Here is a 19,861-nt window from a genome sequence, read left to right as displayed (position 1 = left end):
TTAGGAAAGAAATCAAGTTTTTTTGTGAAAACCAAGATAGTGAAAAAGAGCTCCAAATGCAAAGCAGTGTTTCCTTGTACTTTTTAGTAAAGAGATTTTATTGTCTACTAATGAGCTAGATCCAACTTTTGTCGAGAGAGGTAGTATCTCTTTTGCAAGAGTTCGACGATATCTTCCTCCAAGAGATACCAAGTGGATTGCCACTTGTCAGAGGAATCAAACATCAATTTGACTTCATCCCTAGAGCAGCCACTCCTAACCGACCAGCCTACAAGAGCAATCTTGAAGACACAAAGGAGCTTGAACACCAAGTCAATGAGTTGCTGACCAAAGATTGGGTGAGGGAAAACTTGAGTCCGTGTGCAGTGCCAATCATTCTAGTGGTGAAGAAAGATAAGTCATGGAGAATGTGCACCGACTGTCGAGCAATCAATGCCATAATGAAAAAGTATCATCACCCTATTCCTAGGTTAGACGACATATTAGATACACTGCATGGTGCAATTGTGTTCACTAAGATAGATTTAAAAAATGGTTATCATCAAATTAAGATAAAGGAAGAAGATGAATAGAAAACTACATTTAAAACCAAGTATGGGTTGTATGAGTGGTTAGTTATACATTTTGGGTTGATTAACATACCTTGTACTTTCATGCACTTAATGAATCATATACTACATCCACTCTTAGGAAAATTTGTTGCAGTGTATTTTGATGATATCCTTGTCTACAGTCATAATTTAGATGAACACTTGGAGCACTTGAGGTCTGTTTTTTATGTATTTCAACGATAGAAGCTATATGTCAATCTTAAAAAGTGCACCTTTTGTACTAATAAACTTATATTTCTATCTTTTTACAGTTAGTGCACAAGGTATATAGGTGGATGAAAGCAAGATCCAGGCCATATAAGACTGGCCAACACCTACATCCGTGAGTGAGGTTCAAAGCTTCCATGGACTTGCGAATTTCTATTAGCGATTTGTGAAAGATTTTAGCATTTTGGCCGTATCATTGACTACAGTTGTCAAGAAGAATTAGAGATTCATCTAGGGAGAAGTTCAAGAACAGGCATTCCAAACCCTTAAGCACAAACTCACACACACACCTGTTTTGACTTTACCTGATTTCAACAAAATTTTTGAAATTGAATGTGATGCCTCAGGTATTGGAGTTGGTGCTATATTGATGTAAGTAGGGAAGCTGATCACCTATTTTAGTGAGAATTTTAGTGGGATAGCACTCAGTTACTCAACATATAATAAGGAGTTGTACGCCCTGATTCAAACATTAGAGATGTGGCAGCATTACTTGTAGTCCAAGGAATTCGTAATTCACCCTAATCATGAGTCTCTGAAATATCTAAAGGCGCAACACAAGCTGACCAAGAAGCATGTTCGATGGATCGCCTTTATTGAATCATCCCCATATGTCATCAAATACAAGTCTAGTAAGACAAATATTGTTGCTGATGCACTATCGCGTAGGTACACCCAAATCACCACTTTAGATACTAAGATACTATAGTTTGAGTTTATTAAGGACTTATATCAGAATGACAGAATTTGGGGTGATTTATGAGTCTTGTAGAATATCTCATAAGAGTAAGTTTTTCATTTCTGATGGATACCTTTATTATGTTGATAAGTTATGCATTCCCATCTGTTTGATCCGTAAATTGTTGTTACAGAAATCACATGATGAAAAATTAATGGTACATTTTGAGATATCTAAGACTTATTCTATTTTGCAAGAACACTTCTATTGGCTGCGTATGAAGTAAGATGTGAAGCGGTTTGTTAACAAGTGTATCACATGCCGACAAACTAAATCTATGGTACATCCACATGATATTTACACTCCTTTACCTATACCTAAGGAGCCATGGGTAGATCTTTCTATAGATTTCATATTAGGATTGCCTAGGTCTAGGAGGGACAATAATTCCATCTATGTTGTCGTCAATAGAGTTTCTAAAATGATGCATTTCATTGCTTGTCATAAGACTGATAATACATCTCATATAGCTAATTTGTTCTTCAAAAAGACAGTAAGATTGCATGGTGTTCTTAGATCCATAATGTCTGATAGGGACATTAAGTTCGTTAGCTATTTTTAGAAGACCTTGTGATCTAAGTTAAGCACTAAGTTGTTATTTTCAACAACTGGTCACCCACAAACTGATGATCAAACAGAAGTAGTTAATAGGACTCTCTCTACCTTGTTGTGTGCCATATTGCATAAGAATCTTAGGGCGTGGGAAGAGTGTTTACCTCATGTCGAATTTGCATATAATCGAATTGGTCATTTTGTTACACAATATTCGCCATTTGAGATAATTTATGGTTTTAATCCACTAAAGCCTTTGTATTTAGTGCCTTTACCTATTTCTGAGCAAGTGAACTTAAATGGTAAGAAAAGATAGAGTATGTCCACCAGCTCCATGAGAAAGTGCGAGCAAACATCGAGAAGTGGACGATGCAGTATGCTACATAGGCCAACAACGGGTGCAAGCATGTGGTGTTCAAATCAGGTGACTGGGTTTGGTTTCACCTCAGAAAGGAATTTTTTCCAGTCCAGTGTCGCAATAAGTTGCTACCACGTGGAGAAGGACCATTCCAAGTACTCGAACACATCAACGCTAATGCCTACGAACTCGAGTTATCAGATGAGTACAGAGTGAACCTTCAATGCATCTGACTTAAGCCCTTTTCTTGCAGGCGATGAGGCCAATTTGAGCACAAATCCTTTTCAAGAGGAGGGGACTAATAGAATATCCAAGACTGTTCAAGTTGATCCTAGCACTCAAGTCGGGTTCGTGATAGTTCCGAAGAGTCTGACTACGCTAGCTCGAGCCAAGCACTTCAACGAGTTATTACAAGCCATGGTTCGAGTAGTCCAAGATTCAATTGGAGCGCCAAGCATAGGTTCAAGTCTTGTTAATTTGCTCCAATTCAAGGTTGAAGATGAATGTTGTAGGCCAAGTTTAGTATGTAACTAGGCATACTTTAATTCGTTGCATTTGGGCTTGAATTCATAGCTAAATAAAACGGTCCAACCTTGAGATTGGATTTGTGGGTAGTTGTTAGGGCTTTGGGCCGACTGTCAAGGTCTAATTAGTTGTGTCATTACTAGTCCAGTTTGGTTATGCATTGTATCAAGAAACATATAACATCGTTCATCATGCATGAATAACAGATTACGATATTTTCACAAAACCTTTCTGAGAGACTGCTCTGTTGGCTCCACGAGCTATCCTTGAACATCTAGAATTCTCTAGTATTCGTTCAATTTATCAACCAAGAAGATCATCCTTGATTGTAGCGCTTTCTAACAATTCCTAGGGTTTGCTAATTTGTAAGATTAAGGATCAAGATAGTATCGAAATTCCAATCGCAGGGATTAGAGAGGTTCAGAGGAGGAAATTCAGCCATTTCCAAACCTATAACAATCGCCATCGATTCGGAATTTGTTGTCACGAATTTCATCATCAACGGAATTCGTATCAATCAAGAGTTCATTAATTGACCATTCTTCTTTATGTGTGTTATAAGAGATCTTAAACAGAGTATATTTCAATGGGAGAGAGTTGAGAATGAAATGCACAAGAAATGACACAGAAATCTCAACTTTAAGGGACTTTAGTTTAGCAGCAATATCCTTCATTTCCATAATGTGCTCACGCACACTCCCACTTTTGTCAAATGTCATGCGTGCAAATTTCTTCATAAGACTGCTAGCCAAAACCTTGTCAGAGCTTACAAATTGTTCATCAATTGCTTTCATGTAAGCTTTGACTGGGTCACAATCAGGGATTGAACCCTTAATGCTTTGATTGTTATGTGACTTAATGAGCTTCAAATTTAAGTGATTAGATCGCTCCCACCGCTCATAAGCAGCCTTTTCATTTGACAAACTAGAATCCATGGGAATGGGTGGTTCATTCTCATGAAGTGCCAAATCAAGATCCCTACACCTTAAGTCAGAAGAATCTTGTCCTTCCATTCAGTGTAGTTTTTACCAAATAGCATTGGAATATGAGATGAATCATTAAAAAGAGTAGTGGTAGAAAAAACTGCAATATCCAAGAATAAATATAAATTATTGCTATGAAATTTAAGACATAAGGATTGAATTAACCAATGTTAATTCAAATCTTCTTGTGGGTAGAGGTTGCCAAACATGCATTGACTTTACTTTCCTTATAACAAGATTGGTGAATTAAAACTATAAAAATAGAAATTTTCCATACCTGTGGGCCTAGGAAAATCTCTTAACACAATGTTAAATTTATTGTCTTAGTTCAACTAATCTTATTAAAACTACCATTTTCCTGTGGACCAAGTGATAATTGTAACAAGTTAATTGCTTACTTAATTATACATTATTCATTTAATCATTAGACACTTATGTGATTAAAATTCTAAGCATCTAGTATCTAAGATGCTGTGGCCACTTTTAAATATAAGATACAAAAATCTTTATGATAACATCTACATAGGTGATAAAAGAGAAAGGTTGAAAGATGTCACAATTTATATTTTTAAATAATTAGGCAAAGGTGTAGCAAACAAACAAACTGCTGATGCCAATTTTTAATCACAATTTCAAGAGGGATGAAGTTATTTAAATAGAATTCATAAAATGCCCCAAAAGCAAAGTTTAACCTTTTATGATATTTTAGTATACATGATGCAAAATCAAAAGGCATAAGTATACTAACCATAATTCATGTAAGATATAATTAGTTATATTGTCATATACAAGTATAACCAAATGAAGATCAAATATCATACTAATGATATAAGTATGATAGATACTTGCATGACCAAATAAATCATCACAAGAATGATACATACACATGGGATTAGCCATTAATTCTCAATAATTGAGATAATGGATACTTAGATCCCATGACAAATTGGATTTGATTCATTTAACATTCAATGAATCTATGTAGCTTTTCTCATATTGCCAACAAACCATGAAGTTATATGTTAAACAACATGGCTAGAGGGTGGCTCTGATACCACATGTTAAACCAAATAAGTACAAATGAGTTGTACAAAGCAGTGAAAATTTAAATGATTTACCTCCAACCATTGTTGTTGAACAAAGATTAGTCCTTACAGCTCCTTGTCTTCTTGCCTTCTTCTTGTCTATATTAACAAAGAAACTATGTAAATGTGTAGAAGAAAAAAAGTAGGAGAATTTAGAGCAAGGATCTTCTAACCTATACCAAACCAAAAGTGTACAATTGATGTAATACCACATGTTATTTATAGGTTAGGCTAGGGACCCTTACTGGAAAATACAAAAATCCCTTGGGTTTCCTTCCATCAAGGAAATCTTGCCAAAATTTATAATTGAAATAACATTTTCTGACTAATTGATCATTTGATTGATTTACTAATTGAATAAGATATCAATTAACAAAAGATACCAATCAATCATTAACAAATCAAAGATACTAATTAATTATTGATAAAATGTCAATCAATTAATCAGGATATCAATCACCAATCATTATCAAATGGGAGATGCTAATTAATTATTGACAAAATGTCAATCAATTAATTAGAATATCAATCACTTTAGAATCAATCATATGAGTCATAATTGCCTCTAAAGGATGCGAGTCATACAAATTGTTGCAATTATGATATACTCGGTGAGTGAATCATTTTGGTGTAAAGGATGCATGATCAGAAATATTTTTATAGTTTTATTCTATAATTGAGGGTGAGTACTCTGATTTTGAATATCTTTCTATATGTAAAGCATGAGGCATGATTTTTGGTGTTAAAATTTGTTGTCATTTTTTGTTATACCAATTTGATCCTCATATAAGTAAGAAACTGCACTTAACCACCACTAGAGGTGTTAAAATGGATGATTTGGGTGGGTTTAAGTTGGTTAAAATGGGTAATAGATATAAGTGAATCAACTCATTTATACCCATTTAATTAGATGATATAAATGGGTAAGTCAAAAAATGAATTGGGTAACCCAATTATCCATTTATAACTCATTTATTTTAATTTTTTGTAAACTCATTTAAACTCATTTTTACAAACTAAGTTATCAATTTATACCACCCTTTGCACCTATCATTAGTTTTAAACATTTACTTATAATGCTTAATAAGCCTAATTACCAATTTTTTTCCATTCCTACTCTATGTCATAAAATTACATACTATTTAATAATTGAACAATAAGAATATAAAAATTTGAACTAAGTACTATAAAAGTTAACATAAAAACTCAAAAAAAAGTTAATATAAAAACTTAATTCAAAAATTTTGAACCCCTAGCATTTTTTCGTGTGTAAATTTAAAATTTCATTTTAGAAAGATAGGAAAAGAGGATAAAACTTGTTATAAATTGGTAATGCTAAAAAATGAGCAAGTTAACAAACTAAGAGAAAATAAAATGATAAGATAAAACCAACAAATAATAATAAAAATGAAACAAAAGTAATTAACATCACGACAAAATGAAAAATCTAAAAAAAAATTGGGTGGGTGAAGAGAGGAAGCATGGGGGAAGACAATTCTAAGTTGGTTAATTGGGTTTGACGGGTTACCCATTTATACCCATATGCAAAAATTTATGAATTTCAATCCTTTAATTGCAATTTCCAGCCTAATTAAACCCTGTTATCAAGTTTAATAGCTACGCTGCTATTATAATCAATCTAATTACAAACTTACAGGCTACAACACCAAGTTGCTTTTAATAGTGAAAGCCAATACACTAATACATTGATTTGCAATTCATATGTATTCACTTAGACTGCTTGGTTGTCTTGTCTATGCTTAAAACCTTAAGATTAGTTAATAGAGAATATGAATTTTTATGTTAAATATGTAATGTAATTTTAGAGTACACTAATACTTGCAAATTACAAGTTACGCATTCAAATATCAATAATTCAAACATGAATGATATTCCAAATTACCAATATCTAAATTCTAATTACTAATTATGTTTATTGTTTAATATTTAGTATTATACCTCTACTTATTAATTATTATCTAATTCAAGTCATGTATAAAATAATAAGTATTAAAGTTATGTTATGTATTGTTGTATATTTGTATTATTATAATCATATAACAATTAACAAATACTAAAATAGTATATTGTACATCATTATATATTTTATTATCATAAATACATGATAATATCATATAGTAACTATTATTAATAGCATTTACCTATATGATATAATAATATATTAGTAGTATATACTAATACTAAATGGCATTTATCTAGATATTATATAATTTTATAAACTAATTTGATATTCGAATGCGATAATATGGTACCCTATTTCATTTTACCAAATTTGAATTCGAAATCGGTTATTATCAAATTCATAATCTTATTACCAATTTCATACCATATTAGAATTTGGTAAATTCGGTAAATACCGCTTTTGTACCAAATTACCAAATACCCGATTTCAAATTACCAAATTGAATTTGAATTCGGGTATGAATCCGGTACGTACCAAATTTGCTCACCCCTAGATTTGTTTGCCACCTATAACCACCCCAAACAAATTGTTCGTAGCTATTAAATTTCAATAACTTCTTCTATTTTTATTTTAAATTTTCAAATTTTTAAAATTAGATTTCTAACTATTTCTACTCTTTTATTATAAATATAATTATTTTTTAATGTGCACATCCCATTTGCCACAAGTTTAATATAATTTTGGGCACTTAGCTAAATTGTTATCCTTATCATTTGCTCAAACAATTCAAATATAGACTAAAGTATGTAAAATGGACAGTTTTGATCATTCAAGTGTAATTTGAGACTAAAAATAGATGAAGAATTAAAAGAAAGTATGAAATACATTTAGAACATAACTACTATTTAAGAAGTTTGTCATGTTAACTAGAATGATTTTTTCTATATAAGATCATAATTTCATTCATGAGATATGCATTAATGATAGAAAATGCATTAAATACACCATAAAAATGGAAAATATAAAGATCTATAGAAACACCAAATTTCAAAAATTAACAAAATTATGTTTTGGAACTTTAATATATTCTAAATTGATATTAATCGCTTTGAATCCAACGAACATCCATGCAACAATCAACTACTTAAAAAGAAAAAGAAAAAGCGTTCTACTTTTTCTCTTCTCTGACTTCTCTCTACTTAATATTTTTTTCTCTACCATCATGATCTTTCTCCCACGAATTTCATTTTTACTTTTTTTAAGGGTTTCCACCCAAATTTATTAATAATGAAGAAAAGGAGAAATTGTGACCCATAATTTTATTATTTCAAAATATTGTTAAATTGGTCATTTTAAAAATATTTCGTACTCGAGTTACCCAAAAAAAAAAAACTAAAGTACATGAATTTCTCGAAAATAAATTTTACCGATTGGTACTTTACGCGCATATTATTTTAATGCCCAAATTTATTCAAGATGAATTGCTTATCGTGATTTTTTTATTGTTATATATATATATATATACTTGGATTATCATATTTTAGAGTTTTAGAATCGAATAAGTCGAATTTCCAAGTTCAAACGAGAAAACCCTTAAGTTTGACCTTTATACGCGCGCGTGCCTAAAAGGCCCCGATAGGCACATTAATTTGATTAATTGGAGATTTTAAGAACATGATATTAGACTACTAGTAATGTACTATTAATGTACTAGGGAAATTACCTCAGAGGTTTAGTGCACAAAAGTTGCAAACGAGCGCGAAAATTGGACACGCGAAAACCCTAAACGGACCTAGCATGAGTTGACACTTAGACTTAACCATTAAGTCACCAATTCTCTCCACTTTCGTTACAAAATCTAATTTCACTCTCTCGCCTCTCTTCACTCCCTCTGTTTGGCCGAAAATAGGAAGAAGAAAAGGGAAGAAAAATCTAGCCAAAATCCTTACAAAATTACTTCAATCCACTTCCAAATTTCATCATCCATTAGAGGGCTTTGATCCTAGCTTGGAAGAGGGGGCTGTTCATCGGTTTTCTTGGAAGAATTTCGGTCAAGATTTCTGCCCTAAAGCTGTCCAACTAAGTTCTTGAGGTAACTCACTCACCCACACTTCAATCTTGCAAAATTATAGCTCAAATGGAGCAAAGGTAGCATGGGTTTGCAACCTATGGTAGAATTTGGATTGATTGGTTGAGTAATTATGTTCTTGAAATTCCATGACATGCTCGAGGGTTTGAGGATGTTTATTGGTGGCTGATGTGATGAATTAACATGTTGTGGTTGCTGATATTGTGCTATGTTGCATGTATATAGAATGATTGATGGAATGAAGTTGGAAGAAAGTTAGAAATTTGGAAAAGGTACTGTCTGAAATTTCTGACTTGCTGCCCGACTTTCTTGTTTGCTGCTGCCCTGTAATTTCGAAAATTTTCTGGTGTTAATTGAGCTTCCAAATTGGTGTAGATATGTTGTGCTATGTGTATTGTGGTTGTCTACCAAAAATCAACCCAAATGGTTGGTTAAATTTTGAGTTACAAGTAAAGAAGCAAAACTGGAACAAGCTCCAGAATTTTCTGACCAGCAACATTTGTGTATCTATAACGTTTTGCTCGTTGATCGAAATTGAGTACCGTTTGCGGCATTTGAAAGTAGACTCTTAGAGCTTTAAAACAGTACCAAGATCATTTTCTAGTTCGTCCTGAGCGATTCGTGGCGAGTTTTGAAAGTTGGCTGTCTGTTTATTACTGTTCATCCGAGACTGTCCAGAAAATCCATTTTGTTGCTTGATTTTGATCCGCTTATGTCTGGATTTTGGAAATGATTTCTTCTACATAAATATATCCTTGTGAACCTAGTTTCTAACACCACCAACCATTTTCAATATCACTGAGAATCGAGTAAGATACGGCCTAATTAGCGAAGTGCATTAAATCTGGAAAATTTCTGGAAAGGCCAACAGTCCAGGAATTTTAGCGAACTTCAACTTTTTATTTCTTGAGCTAGGAACATCGGAATCGAGTTCTGTTTTTTTCATTTGAAACCTGGATTGGTACTTTACATGCATATCAAATTTTAAAGGCTGGTTTTGATTCTATGATTTTTAGTGAAATTCCAAAATTATTGGAAAAACTTGGACTGTTTTGACCTATCTTCAATGAATAGTAAACTTTCTTGGAGAAATTGACTTGTTTCTGATTTGATTCTTGGAAAGTGACCTTCTACAAAGTTGTTATGCTTCAAATGAAGTTTTTGACGGTGTAAAATTTGCCATTTTTAGACTTTCCGAACTTTCGGACTGATATTTCCAAGAATGACTCGAAAAGTGAAAATTTCCAATTTGGACCTAAATGTTCTTTTAAGGGCCTAGGTTACATTTTTAGAACTCTTAGAGCATTTCAAACCTATTTTCATGGTGAACTTGAGTTCACCTATCACTTGAGACCTCATTTGAAAATCGGTTCCTTATGAACTAAAATACTTTGGAAACTTGAATTTTGGAGTCAAAATTGACTATTTCTTTTCTTTACACGAATACTGTATGGCCTAGAATTTGAGATACAATGCATTATTGCATACTTTCAGGATCTCAAGAGGACTTCGAGGGAACTCCCGGCGAAGCGTCTTAGAGCTAATTTCTCAAACTTTGACTTTTGATACTTGGTGAGTATCAAGTGCATGTGAAGTGTTTAAATGAAATGATTCTTGTACTTGCTAGTTAATGAGGTTAGGGCGTACTTTATCGCCCTTGTCCTCTCTTTCATGAAATTGCTTGCTTGATAAGTGATACGTGTTACATGTGAATGCAAATGAAAGTGTTTTTCGTGAGCATTGAGAGGCAGAATGTATCATGCCCTTTTAGGGTAGGAGGTACCGCTCATCCCGTCTCAATGCTATGATCAAATCTTGTCGATTGGAGCTTTGTCTCATCGACCTAAAAGTGAATGGGGGGGGACGCCCCAACCCATTGGCTAGCCTTGTAACTCGAGCCAGCAAGGGATTGGTCGAGAAACTTGGTGAATCTTGGGAAGTGTTATAGCTTGATCCAAATAAGGGGTCTTGCTAGGTATACTTGTTAAGTGATACCACCTACATGCTTGTTTGGTTACGGATCCAAGAGGGTGTCATGGTGGCTGGAGGTAGTAAGTGGAGTTCTACATGGATAACTGTGAAAGTTGACGGAGGGTCAACTACCTGAGCTTGGATCGCGCGTGGATTAGCTCCTGAGAGCTCCCGTATCCTTTTATTGTGATCAAATTCCCTACTTGCTTAATGTTTCGCAGTTACTTGTTACTTGAGTTATTGCTTTATATTGTGTCTTTGCTCGCATGCTTGTATGTTTTTCCCTTGGCCTCACTGAGCGTTAGCTCACCCCAATTTGTTTTCCTTAACAGGTTTGGAAGTGGAAGTTCTGAGGCTTAATTAGTGACCCCCAAAAATAATTTTTCCCCACAGGGATCGAGGCCAAAGAAAGCGCTTGTATTGAGTTATTAGTGCCTGAAGGGATATCTCATATATAATTTGAATTCGATTCACTTGATAAGTATTTGATGTAATTATTTGAGAACTGAGGACTTTTGTCTTATTCGGGGAATGATACCCTTACTTGAGATTTGTAATGTATCTTATCTCGTTCTAAGTTTGAAAAATGTTATTTCGTTTATTCTTGAGGTTGTACCCTATGTTATTGGATGTGATTGATGTATTTTATTTGAGGACTGTAGTGAGTCCCGGCGAGAGTTGGGTAGACGGTCCGCCGAGCCCTTTGATTCGCCTTAGGGGGAGGTGGGGCTGTCACAGAAATACAAGGAGGGGGGCTATACCTTACCTCCAAGAGCTTAAAAAAATAACTCCAAAGATCTTGGTGACCACTATGACCTAGGCACTCAAATAGACGGAATTCCTTAGTGAGAGTCTTCTATTTCTCTTAGAGGTTCCCAATGAGAATTTTTTGTTCTCTAAGGATTTTCTAATGAGATTTTTGTATAGTCTTTTCTCATTTTGTTATTAAATTTGAATCTATTTCAAATATGATTTTTTTAATTTTGGGTCTATATTGATGGACGTTATGATCATTATTAGAATTTAAAACAATTGCTTAGCGGATTTGAAGATTGCAACATGTATACAAGAGAGCTACAATGATTTATCTCATTAAAAAACTTTTTCAGATATATTTTTCATATTTTTTTATCTGTTAAATTGCATATTTGTTATTTCTAATGCAGGTTTATCATTCCAATAGTAGAGATTTTTATGATGGAAATCAAATTGTATGAACGATTTTCAACAATTTTGTTAATAAAATTCACTTTTTATCCAAAAAAAACAGAGAGAGAGAAAAGGAGAATGTCTGTGCATGTCTTCAACGCTAGATTTACTATTTAACTACTTCTTGTTCAAAAATCTGGTTGAGACTTGACAATATAGACATCAGAATTTCCACATCTGATAAATAGATATGAAAAAACTAAGATTTAACGAAGAAAAACACAAATTAAAAGAAAATTCTTGGTAGTTTACTCTAAAAGAGAAGAAAACTCTTATTATAAAGCTATAGGAAAGGTTAGGGATGGCAATGGGGCGGGGGTGGGGCGGGGGATCCTTCCCCCGTCCCCCGCCCCATTGCCTATTAGTTAACCCCATCCCCCGCTTCGACTTCCCCCGCCCCGCCCCGCATCCCCCGCGGGGGCATCCGCGGGGGTTAAAAAAAATTTATTATATAATTTATTATAATTAAATTTGAACAAATAATCAAGTACTAAAATATCAACATATCATCAAATTATTATTCATCGTAACTTTACAATTGAAACTCATAAAAATAATTAAACAAAAGTTATTTAAATACAATCTAATATGATAAAAAAGTATAACTAAAATAATCAAATTTTCACTTTTGATACAAATACATTCACTAAATTGTTATTATGCTTTTTTGGAAAAAAATGTTATTGTATTAAGTGTAGTTAGAAATTTAATATAAATGTATTAATAAAATTAGTATAAATAGTTAATAATTTTTATTAATAAACATGTATAATTAGTAATATAATTGATAATATCATTATATATATAATTATGTATATATATATTTTTTAAATTTTAAACGGGGGACGGGGCGGGGGTTGGGGCGGGGGAATATACCCCCGTCCCCCGCCCCGTTTCTAAACGGGGGGGAATTTTTTCCCCCCACCCCCGCCCCAAGCCCCGCCCCGGTAGTCCCCCGCGGGGCGGGTGCCCGCCGGGGACCCGCCCCATTGCCATCCCTAGGAAAGGTGAATACTCTCATTAGAAATCCTAGAAGAGACTTTGTTGTGTACCAAAACAAATTGAAAGATTCAATTAAAACGATTCTCAAATTAAGTGTAAAAAAATTCGGTTTGTTCAATTAAAAACTTGGGTTTGATACAATACTACGTTTAAGAAAACGATCAATGTACTAAATACATACATACATACATATATGTATATATATATATATACATATACATATACATTTACATTTACATACATACATACATACATATAAGAGTAAGAAGATTTTGAATTTGGACCAAGTTTGTTCCCGAAGCAAATAAATTCAAAAGGCCAAACTTTGTCTATAATGATTTGAGCCCAATTGAGAGCCAGATCCAGGTCTTTATCTAATGTTTTTCAATAGAGCCCCAATTTAGACTTGTAAAAACCTGATCCAGAAATCAAAATTGACACGCCTACCAGAGAGCAAACCTGGGACTTTAAATCCAAATACAATACTAAAATATTGTGGTATGTAACTAGCTTTTAATTTTTTTTTATTTTATCATTCTCTGATCGGATCTGTGAGATGCTATCTAGCTGTCTAATCCGTGCTACTTTAATAAACCGCAGTCTCATATTTTGAGGGATTTCACTGTATATAGATCCATTGCAGAATACAAATGAAATTTGGTGATTTTGCCTTTTAGCTGATAATCCACGTTGACTAGCCATCAGTTCATTCACCTAGTTTTCTTAAACCAAAAAAAGGGCAAAATGACATTAAACCTTCTAAGTCAAGAAACAATCATCAGATTGACAAATGGGATTAATGTGCAATACATCACTGCTCTACACCTCACCTTGATAATCAAACATCCAAACCATTGATTATTTTCGTAAATGATGAAGATGTGGCTTCAAAAGTCCTTCAAAAAAAAAAAGGCTTCAAAAGTATATCAGTTTTTAGGATGAGTTGTTTTGCTTACTTCTTATATTTTTGTCATGCCTGATTAGATACACTTATTTCTTATGTATCAAAGTAGTACATGCTTTATTTCACTTGGTTCATTACCATATATCTTTCACCATGAATTTTGAAGGCAATGACACAATTCATGGTACTATGCACCCCTTGACTATTTAGTTTAATTTGGACCTGAAAAACTTTAACCATTGACAGATTTATTGTGGTTTTTTTTTCGTTTTATACGCATATTTTTTCACTTAATTAAAAGATGTAAACTCTTTCGTGCTTTATAGCAGCAGGCTCACCTGTAAAATGACATGAAAAACTCACCATAAGGCAAACAATTTGCCGCCCTCATATCTAACAGCACTTTGTAGATTTTGGGATGCAACTTGATCATTCGATTCAATTCTTTATAGGGACAATACTAGAAACCTCCCTGAGATTTCTCCATGAGATTTCTGACTATTTCACTGGTCTCCTTTGAGGCTTTAAAAATTATACTAACTTCCTTTAAGGTTTATTATCTTGTAACATTTAAGTTTAACCAATAATTAAAAAATGATATTAGGAGAGAAAAGATAAACTAATTCTACCATTGTTTCTCATCTATTATAATCTAATACCAGTCCACACATTAACAAAAATATTAGAATTTGTTGTTTATCATCAGGCTCAAATCACATATAATATAAAAGAAATAGTATATCATTCTATATATTTCTTTTAATGTAAGATCCAAATTACCTTTTTCAATTATAGACTCATTGTCAAAATATGATCAACAACAAATAATCAAAAATCTATAACCAAAACATTACAATGAGTGAACTTTAATACCATAATAATCTTAGCAACCAATCTTAATATGTTGACAAGGATATTTATGATGTTAAAATTTGCTCTCTATAATGCTTCAACAGCAAATTCTTTTGATTATTTATTATTGATCATATTCGAGAATAGTATGTAATTAAAAAGAGTAATTTGGACCTTCCATTAAGTAAAAAATATAGAATGATATACTATTTTTTGATGTTATATGTGATTTGATCTCGAATGAGAAATAGCACATGTTAGTGTTTTTCTTTAATGTTTGGTTAGGTATTAAATTAACTACATAATGTAGTAGATAAGGAGCAATAGTGGAATCATGTTATCTTTCTCTCTTAATATCGCTTTTTAATTATTGATTGTGTCTAAATGTTATAAGATAATTAATTTCAAGAGATGTTAGTGTAATTTTCGAAAATTGAAGGGAGTTCAGTGAAATAGTTAAAACCTCAAGGGAGGTTTCTGAAATTATCCCTTCTCAATATCTTAGCGATTACTCCATAATAATTGACAAGAGAATTTGCGCATCAAGCTATATGAATTGCTAATGAGTAGTAAATGGCAATCATACTAAGTAAGTTGGGGTCTATAAAGTCCATTTTGATCCAAAGTCCAAACACACCAGCAGTGTGGGCAACAGAAAGCCAGCTGCACCCACACATTTTTCACCTGAGTCTATTGCTGCCTATTTCTGCATGCCCTTTCTCCAACACTTGTTAGTTGTTACACAATATTTTGCTCTGTCACCTGCTGGAAAATTGAAAAGTTCACAATTTTAACTTGTAAGAAATGGAGTTGTCCATAAAGTTCAATATAGGATCACTTACTGAGTTGAGCTGTCGCATTTCACTACTAGCTTTGCTTTGTGTTATGAGCTTTTCCTCAACAGGTTAGTCCCTTTGTCATCTCATGTCCTAATCCATTTTTATAGTGAAACTTTTTTGCACTCTTGGATACCTAGCGCTGTCATACTCTCAGAGTTTGGACTAAGTGCACTTACTGGCAATTGGTTTATATTGCTAAAGGGCATCTAGAAAAGTTGAAAATGAAACTGAATAATCTAGTCTGGGAACTTAGAAGACAATATTGTGAGAAGTTCAGAAATGCATATGGCTGCAGGACTTGGATCAGAAAGAAGGATGGTGCTTTGGAGGATTTGTAGGCAGCTAAATTCTTTCCTTCAATGGACTTGATTAGTTTCAACTTATTCAAGCTTCAAGAGTTTGTTTACCTGAGCATTATACTATAAAGCAACTAGGTTATTAGCCTTTCTCTTGTCTTTTGGTTCGAACCACAAGTCTGAGGAGACAGGTTTAAAGTACACTAGCACTTGCCTAACTGATAATATGACAATTTTTGCATGTTGCAGATGCATATGATGCTCTTGATCCCAGTGGCAATATTACAATCAAATGGGATATTATGAGCTGGACTTCAGATGGTTACATAGTGAGTAGCACATGAAACTTCTAAGAAATCGGTTATCCGCTCCTCTCCTTTCCCACGTTTCCTATTCCTAAGAAGCCTATGCTCTGGTCAATCAAAGTTGAGTCAAAAATGAAATTACTGAATTGTAATAGATACTGTAATACTAAAAGAATGGTACATGTTATTGATTTAGCAAATTCAATTTGTTCGTAGCTTATATATATCCTCTCTGGATTCTCATATATGAACAAAACAGTGAGAAACTATTGTCAATATGATGCAGAGAGGACAAGAATTACATATTACACAGACAAAAAGAAAATTAAGATTGTTTTGTCCTTTGCTGTCAATATTTCTTGAATACTGAAGATATTCTTCTATGCTAGAGACCCAATCTACTGCAGAATGATATTTTGTTCTATGAAATTTATTCGCGAAACTGACAGCTCTTCAGATTGGAAGTATAATGTCATATGGTGGTTGTTCTTCAACAGTTGAGAAAAATGAAGGATCTTTGATTAATTCTCTTCAAATTTGCAGGCCACTTTGAGCATTTTGAACTTCCAGAAGTATCGGCACATTGAAGCTCCAGGATGGAAATTAGGATGGACATGGGCTAAAAGTGAGGTAATATGGAGCATGTTGGGCGGTCAAACAGTAGAGCAAGGAGATTGTTCAAAATTCAAAGGCGACATTCCTCACTGTTGCAAGAAGAAACCCACAGTTGTTGATCTACTACCAGCAGCCCCATATACCCAGCGGATGGCAAACTGCTGCAGAGGTGGTGTTTTAAGCTCTTGGGTTCAGGACCCTGCCAATGCACTCTCCTCATTTCAACTCACGGTTGGTCAAGCTGGGACATCTAATAAAACGGTGAGAGCACCAAAGGACTTTACCCTGAAAACACCAGGCCCTGGATATACCTGCGGACCAACTCAATTTGTCAAACCAAGCAAATTCAAGACACCAGACAGGAGGAGGGTCACCCAAGCTTTGAGTAAGTTTTATTTGCTAGCTCTAATCTTCTTCCAGAAACTCTGTTTGGTTTGCAATTTTTGGGATAGTTTTTTGAACACCCTCACCAGTTACCAATAAACTTTTTGTGATTAATTGTATACTATCCTCAAGAAAGTGGTAAAGTCATATTCTTTTAAAAGTTCTTTACAAAAATGCAATCCAAAGAGGTTAAGATTTCAAATAATTGCAGAAAAATGACTAGTAGTACTTTCTAATTTGTTTCTTCATTTCACTGTACTTGGGAAGGATTTAGACCTATTGAATACTTTCTTTACAAGACATATGCAATGATCAACAGACTAAGCACAATGTCAAATCCAGTCAAGGACTCTAAATAGAAAAAAATCTGATCAGATTATTCAAAGTTATCGACAAAGAAGTTTCTAGATACAGAATATTTGAAGTGCATTTTGTCAGTTAATTCGTACTCTTTTCTGCAGTGTCATGGCAGGTAAGTTGCACATATTCACAATTCCTAGCCCAAAAGACTCCGACTTGCTGTGTCTCGCTCTCCTCCTTCTATAGTGAAACGATTGTCAACTGCCCTGCTTGCACTTGTGGTTGTCAAAACAAGGTACCTCAACCTGCAGCAGGAACCTGTGTTGGGTAAGACGGGAACAGTATTCGATCAGTCACTTGACAAAATAACATGATATAGTGTATAATCATGACCAAACTCTACTTCTTCATCTATCTTACAGATCGGTTTCTTCTTATCTGGCTTCAGCTCTTGCCATTCCGAGCAAGATCAATAGTTATACACCGGTTGTTCACTGCACTAGCCACATGTGTCCAATCCGAGTCCACTGGCATGTCAAGCAAAACTACAAAGAGTACTGGAGGGTGAAGATCACAATCACAAATTTCAATTACAAAATGAATTATACACAGTGGAATCTTGTCGTTCAGCATCCCAATTTTAATCATCTTACCGAGACTTTCAGCTTTAATTATAAGCCAATAATACCTTACGGTTTGATAAGTAAGCAACTAGAGAACAAGTCTGAAGTTTTGCAACACGCTAACTTATCTTCTATCATCCTACAATATATTTGATCATTGAACCATTCCCCTTTTCAGATGATACGGCAATGCTATGGGGAATCAAATACTACAACGACTGGCTTATGCAAGCTGGACCCGATGGATTTGTGCAATCAGAGCTTCTATTTAGGAAGGGCAAGTCTTTCACCTTCGACAAGGGATGGGCTTTCCCTCAGAGGATTTATTTTAATGGTGACGTCTGTGTGATGCCACCTCCAGATCAATATCCAAACCTGCCAAATGGTAGTAGTTCTGGAATAGCATCTTTGCTTGGCCTCCTGAAATTACCAATCCTGTCACTTTTACTCATATTTTTTAGTGCCCCCTAAGTAACAAGTCAGTATGAGGAGTTTTATTCCCTCCCTCATGCTTACACCCTCAAATGTTCTCGACAGTCAAGAGAATTTTTCTATAGCTGCATTCTGGTAGAAGGGCCCAATGTGTCCAACTGTCCATTGCTAAACTCCGAGCTACTACTTTTTGTTGGCAGCATTAGGCTGGATAGCCACTTCAAAGTTTTGCTTACACATGCTTTCATTATTAATGGCATTATCGTCATATATCCCTAGAAATGCATGTAGTCATGAAAGCAGGAATTTCCAAACAAAACTGTCAGCTAATCTAATTACCGTTATTCTAATTACCGTTATTCCGGCTGAGTAGTTTCTAAACACATGAAATGGAGAACAAGGAAACTTTCCATTTACATAACTGTATATTTAAAAGTACAAAAATATGCACAAGTTATTACAAAGAGACTATCTAGTTCTAATTGTTACAACAGATTAATTCAGACTTTAACTAATTAATCTAATACTCGTCACATCCTTGCAAGTTGTGGGGTTTCCCATTTAAAAAAAAAAACCATCAACTTGTCGTGTGAAAGATATTGTTTTAGTGAGAACATTGCCGATTTGGTTAGTAGTGGAGGTACATGATGTCTGAATTTCACTTTTAGCCATCATTAGGGATGGCAGCTAGAATATTATTTATATTTGTATGTATATATACTATTTAATTTAATTAGTTACAAACTTATAATAATGATATTATCAGTTATAATTATTATATAATGTATATTAGTATATATAATATAATAGATATTATTAATAATACTAATAATTATACATGTCTACTAATAGAAATTATTAATTACTTATACTAAATTTACTAATATATTTATACTAAATTCCTAATTACACATTACACAATAACACATTTTTTCTCAAAAAAAAAAATACAATAATGACTTAGTCATTGTATTTATTTCAAAAGTAAAAATTTGACTACTTTAATTTTATTTGTTTCATCATGTTGGATTGTATTCAAATAATTTTTGTTTGATT

General features: G+C 33.7%; 2 protein-coding genes and 2 long non-coding RNA genes across 5 annotated transcripts; 2 read left to right on the top strand and 2 right to left on the bottom strand.

Annotated features, from left to right (window-relative positions):
• Window positions 1-3,426: 3,426 nt before the first annotated feature.
• LOC113740891 (uncharacterized) lies at window positions 3,427-4,005 on the bottom strand. The gene has a single exon (XM_027268405.2). It carries the CDS (start codon window positions 4,003-4,005, stop codon window positions 3,427-3,429), a length of 579 nt encoding a protein of 192 aa, XP_027124206.1.
• A 4,808-nt stretch (window positions 4,006-8,813) lies between these two features.
• On the top strand, window positions 8,814-11,645 carry LOC113741189 (uncharacterized). Its single transcript, XR_003460557.2, has 3 exons — window positions 8,814-9,076; window positions 10,568-10,645; window positions 11,377-11,645. It is a non-coding gene; the product is annotated as an uncharacterized lncRNA (long non-coding RNA).
• A 4,013-nt stretch (window positions 11,646-15,658) lies between these two features.
• LOC113741849 (COBRA-like protein 2) lies at window positions 15,659-19,059 on the top strand. The gene is made up of 6 exons (XM_027269497.2): window positions 15,659-15,915; window positions 16,396-16,475; window positions 16,995-17,451; window positions 17,912-18,077; window positions 18,173-18,453; window positions 18,552-19,059. The coding sequence occupies exons 1-6, from the start codon at window positions 15,816-15,818 to the stop codon at window positions 18,842-18,844; spliced, it is 1,377 nt and encodes a 458-aa protein (XP_027125298.1). The 5' UTR covers window positions 15,659-15,815; the 3' UTR covers window positions 18,845-19,059.
• LOC113741851 (uncharacterized) lies at window positions 16,616-18,555 on the bottom strand. Of its 2 annotated transcripts, XR_011813688.1 has the most exons (4): window positions 18,404-18,555; window positions 18,171-18,295; window positions 17,900-18,068; window positions 16,616-17,377 (listed from the first exon to the last, which is right to left on the bottom strand). It is a non-coding gene; the product is annotated as an uncharacterized lncRNA (long non-coding RNA). The 2 variants fall into 2 exon arrangements; XR_003460737.2 differs by lacking the exon at window positions 18,404-18,555 and having other exon boundaries at window positions 18,171-18,308.
• Window positions 19,060-19,861: the final 802 nt, after the last annotated feature.

Source organism: Coffea arabica, chromosome 4e (assembly GCF_036785885.1).
Source record: "Coffea arabica cultivar ET-39 chromosome 4e, Coffea Arabica ET-39 HiFi, whole genome shotgun sequence".
In the NCBI taxonomy this organism is placed as follows: domain Eukaryota; kingdom Viridiplantae; phylum Streptophyta; class Magnoliopsida; order Gentianales; family Rubiaceae; genus Coffea; species Coffea arabica.
Note: the sequence above shows the minus strand (reverse complement) of the source record. Positions and strands in the feature narration are given on the sequence as shown.

Coding starts and splice junctions, on each gene's coding strand:
- LOC113740891 (XM_027268405.2), bottom strand. CDS start 4,005: ATGGAAGGACAAGATTCTTCTGACTTAAGGTGTAGGGATCTTGATTTG.
- LOC113741849 (XM_027269497.2), top strand. CDS start 15,816: ATGGAGTTGTCCATAAAGTTCAATATAGGATCACTTACTGAGTTGAGC. Junction 17,452..17,911: donor GAGGGTCACCCAAGCTTTGA/GTAAGTTTTATT, acceptor TCTTTTCTGCAG/TGTCATGGCAGGTAAGTTGC. Junction 18,078..18,172: donor GCAGCAGGAACCTGTGTTGG/GTAAGACGGGAA, acceptor TCTATCTTACAG/ATCGGTTTCTTCTTATCTGG.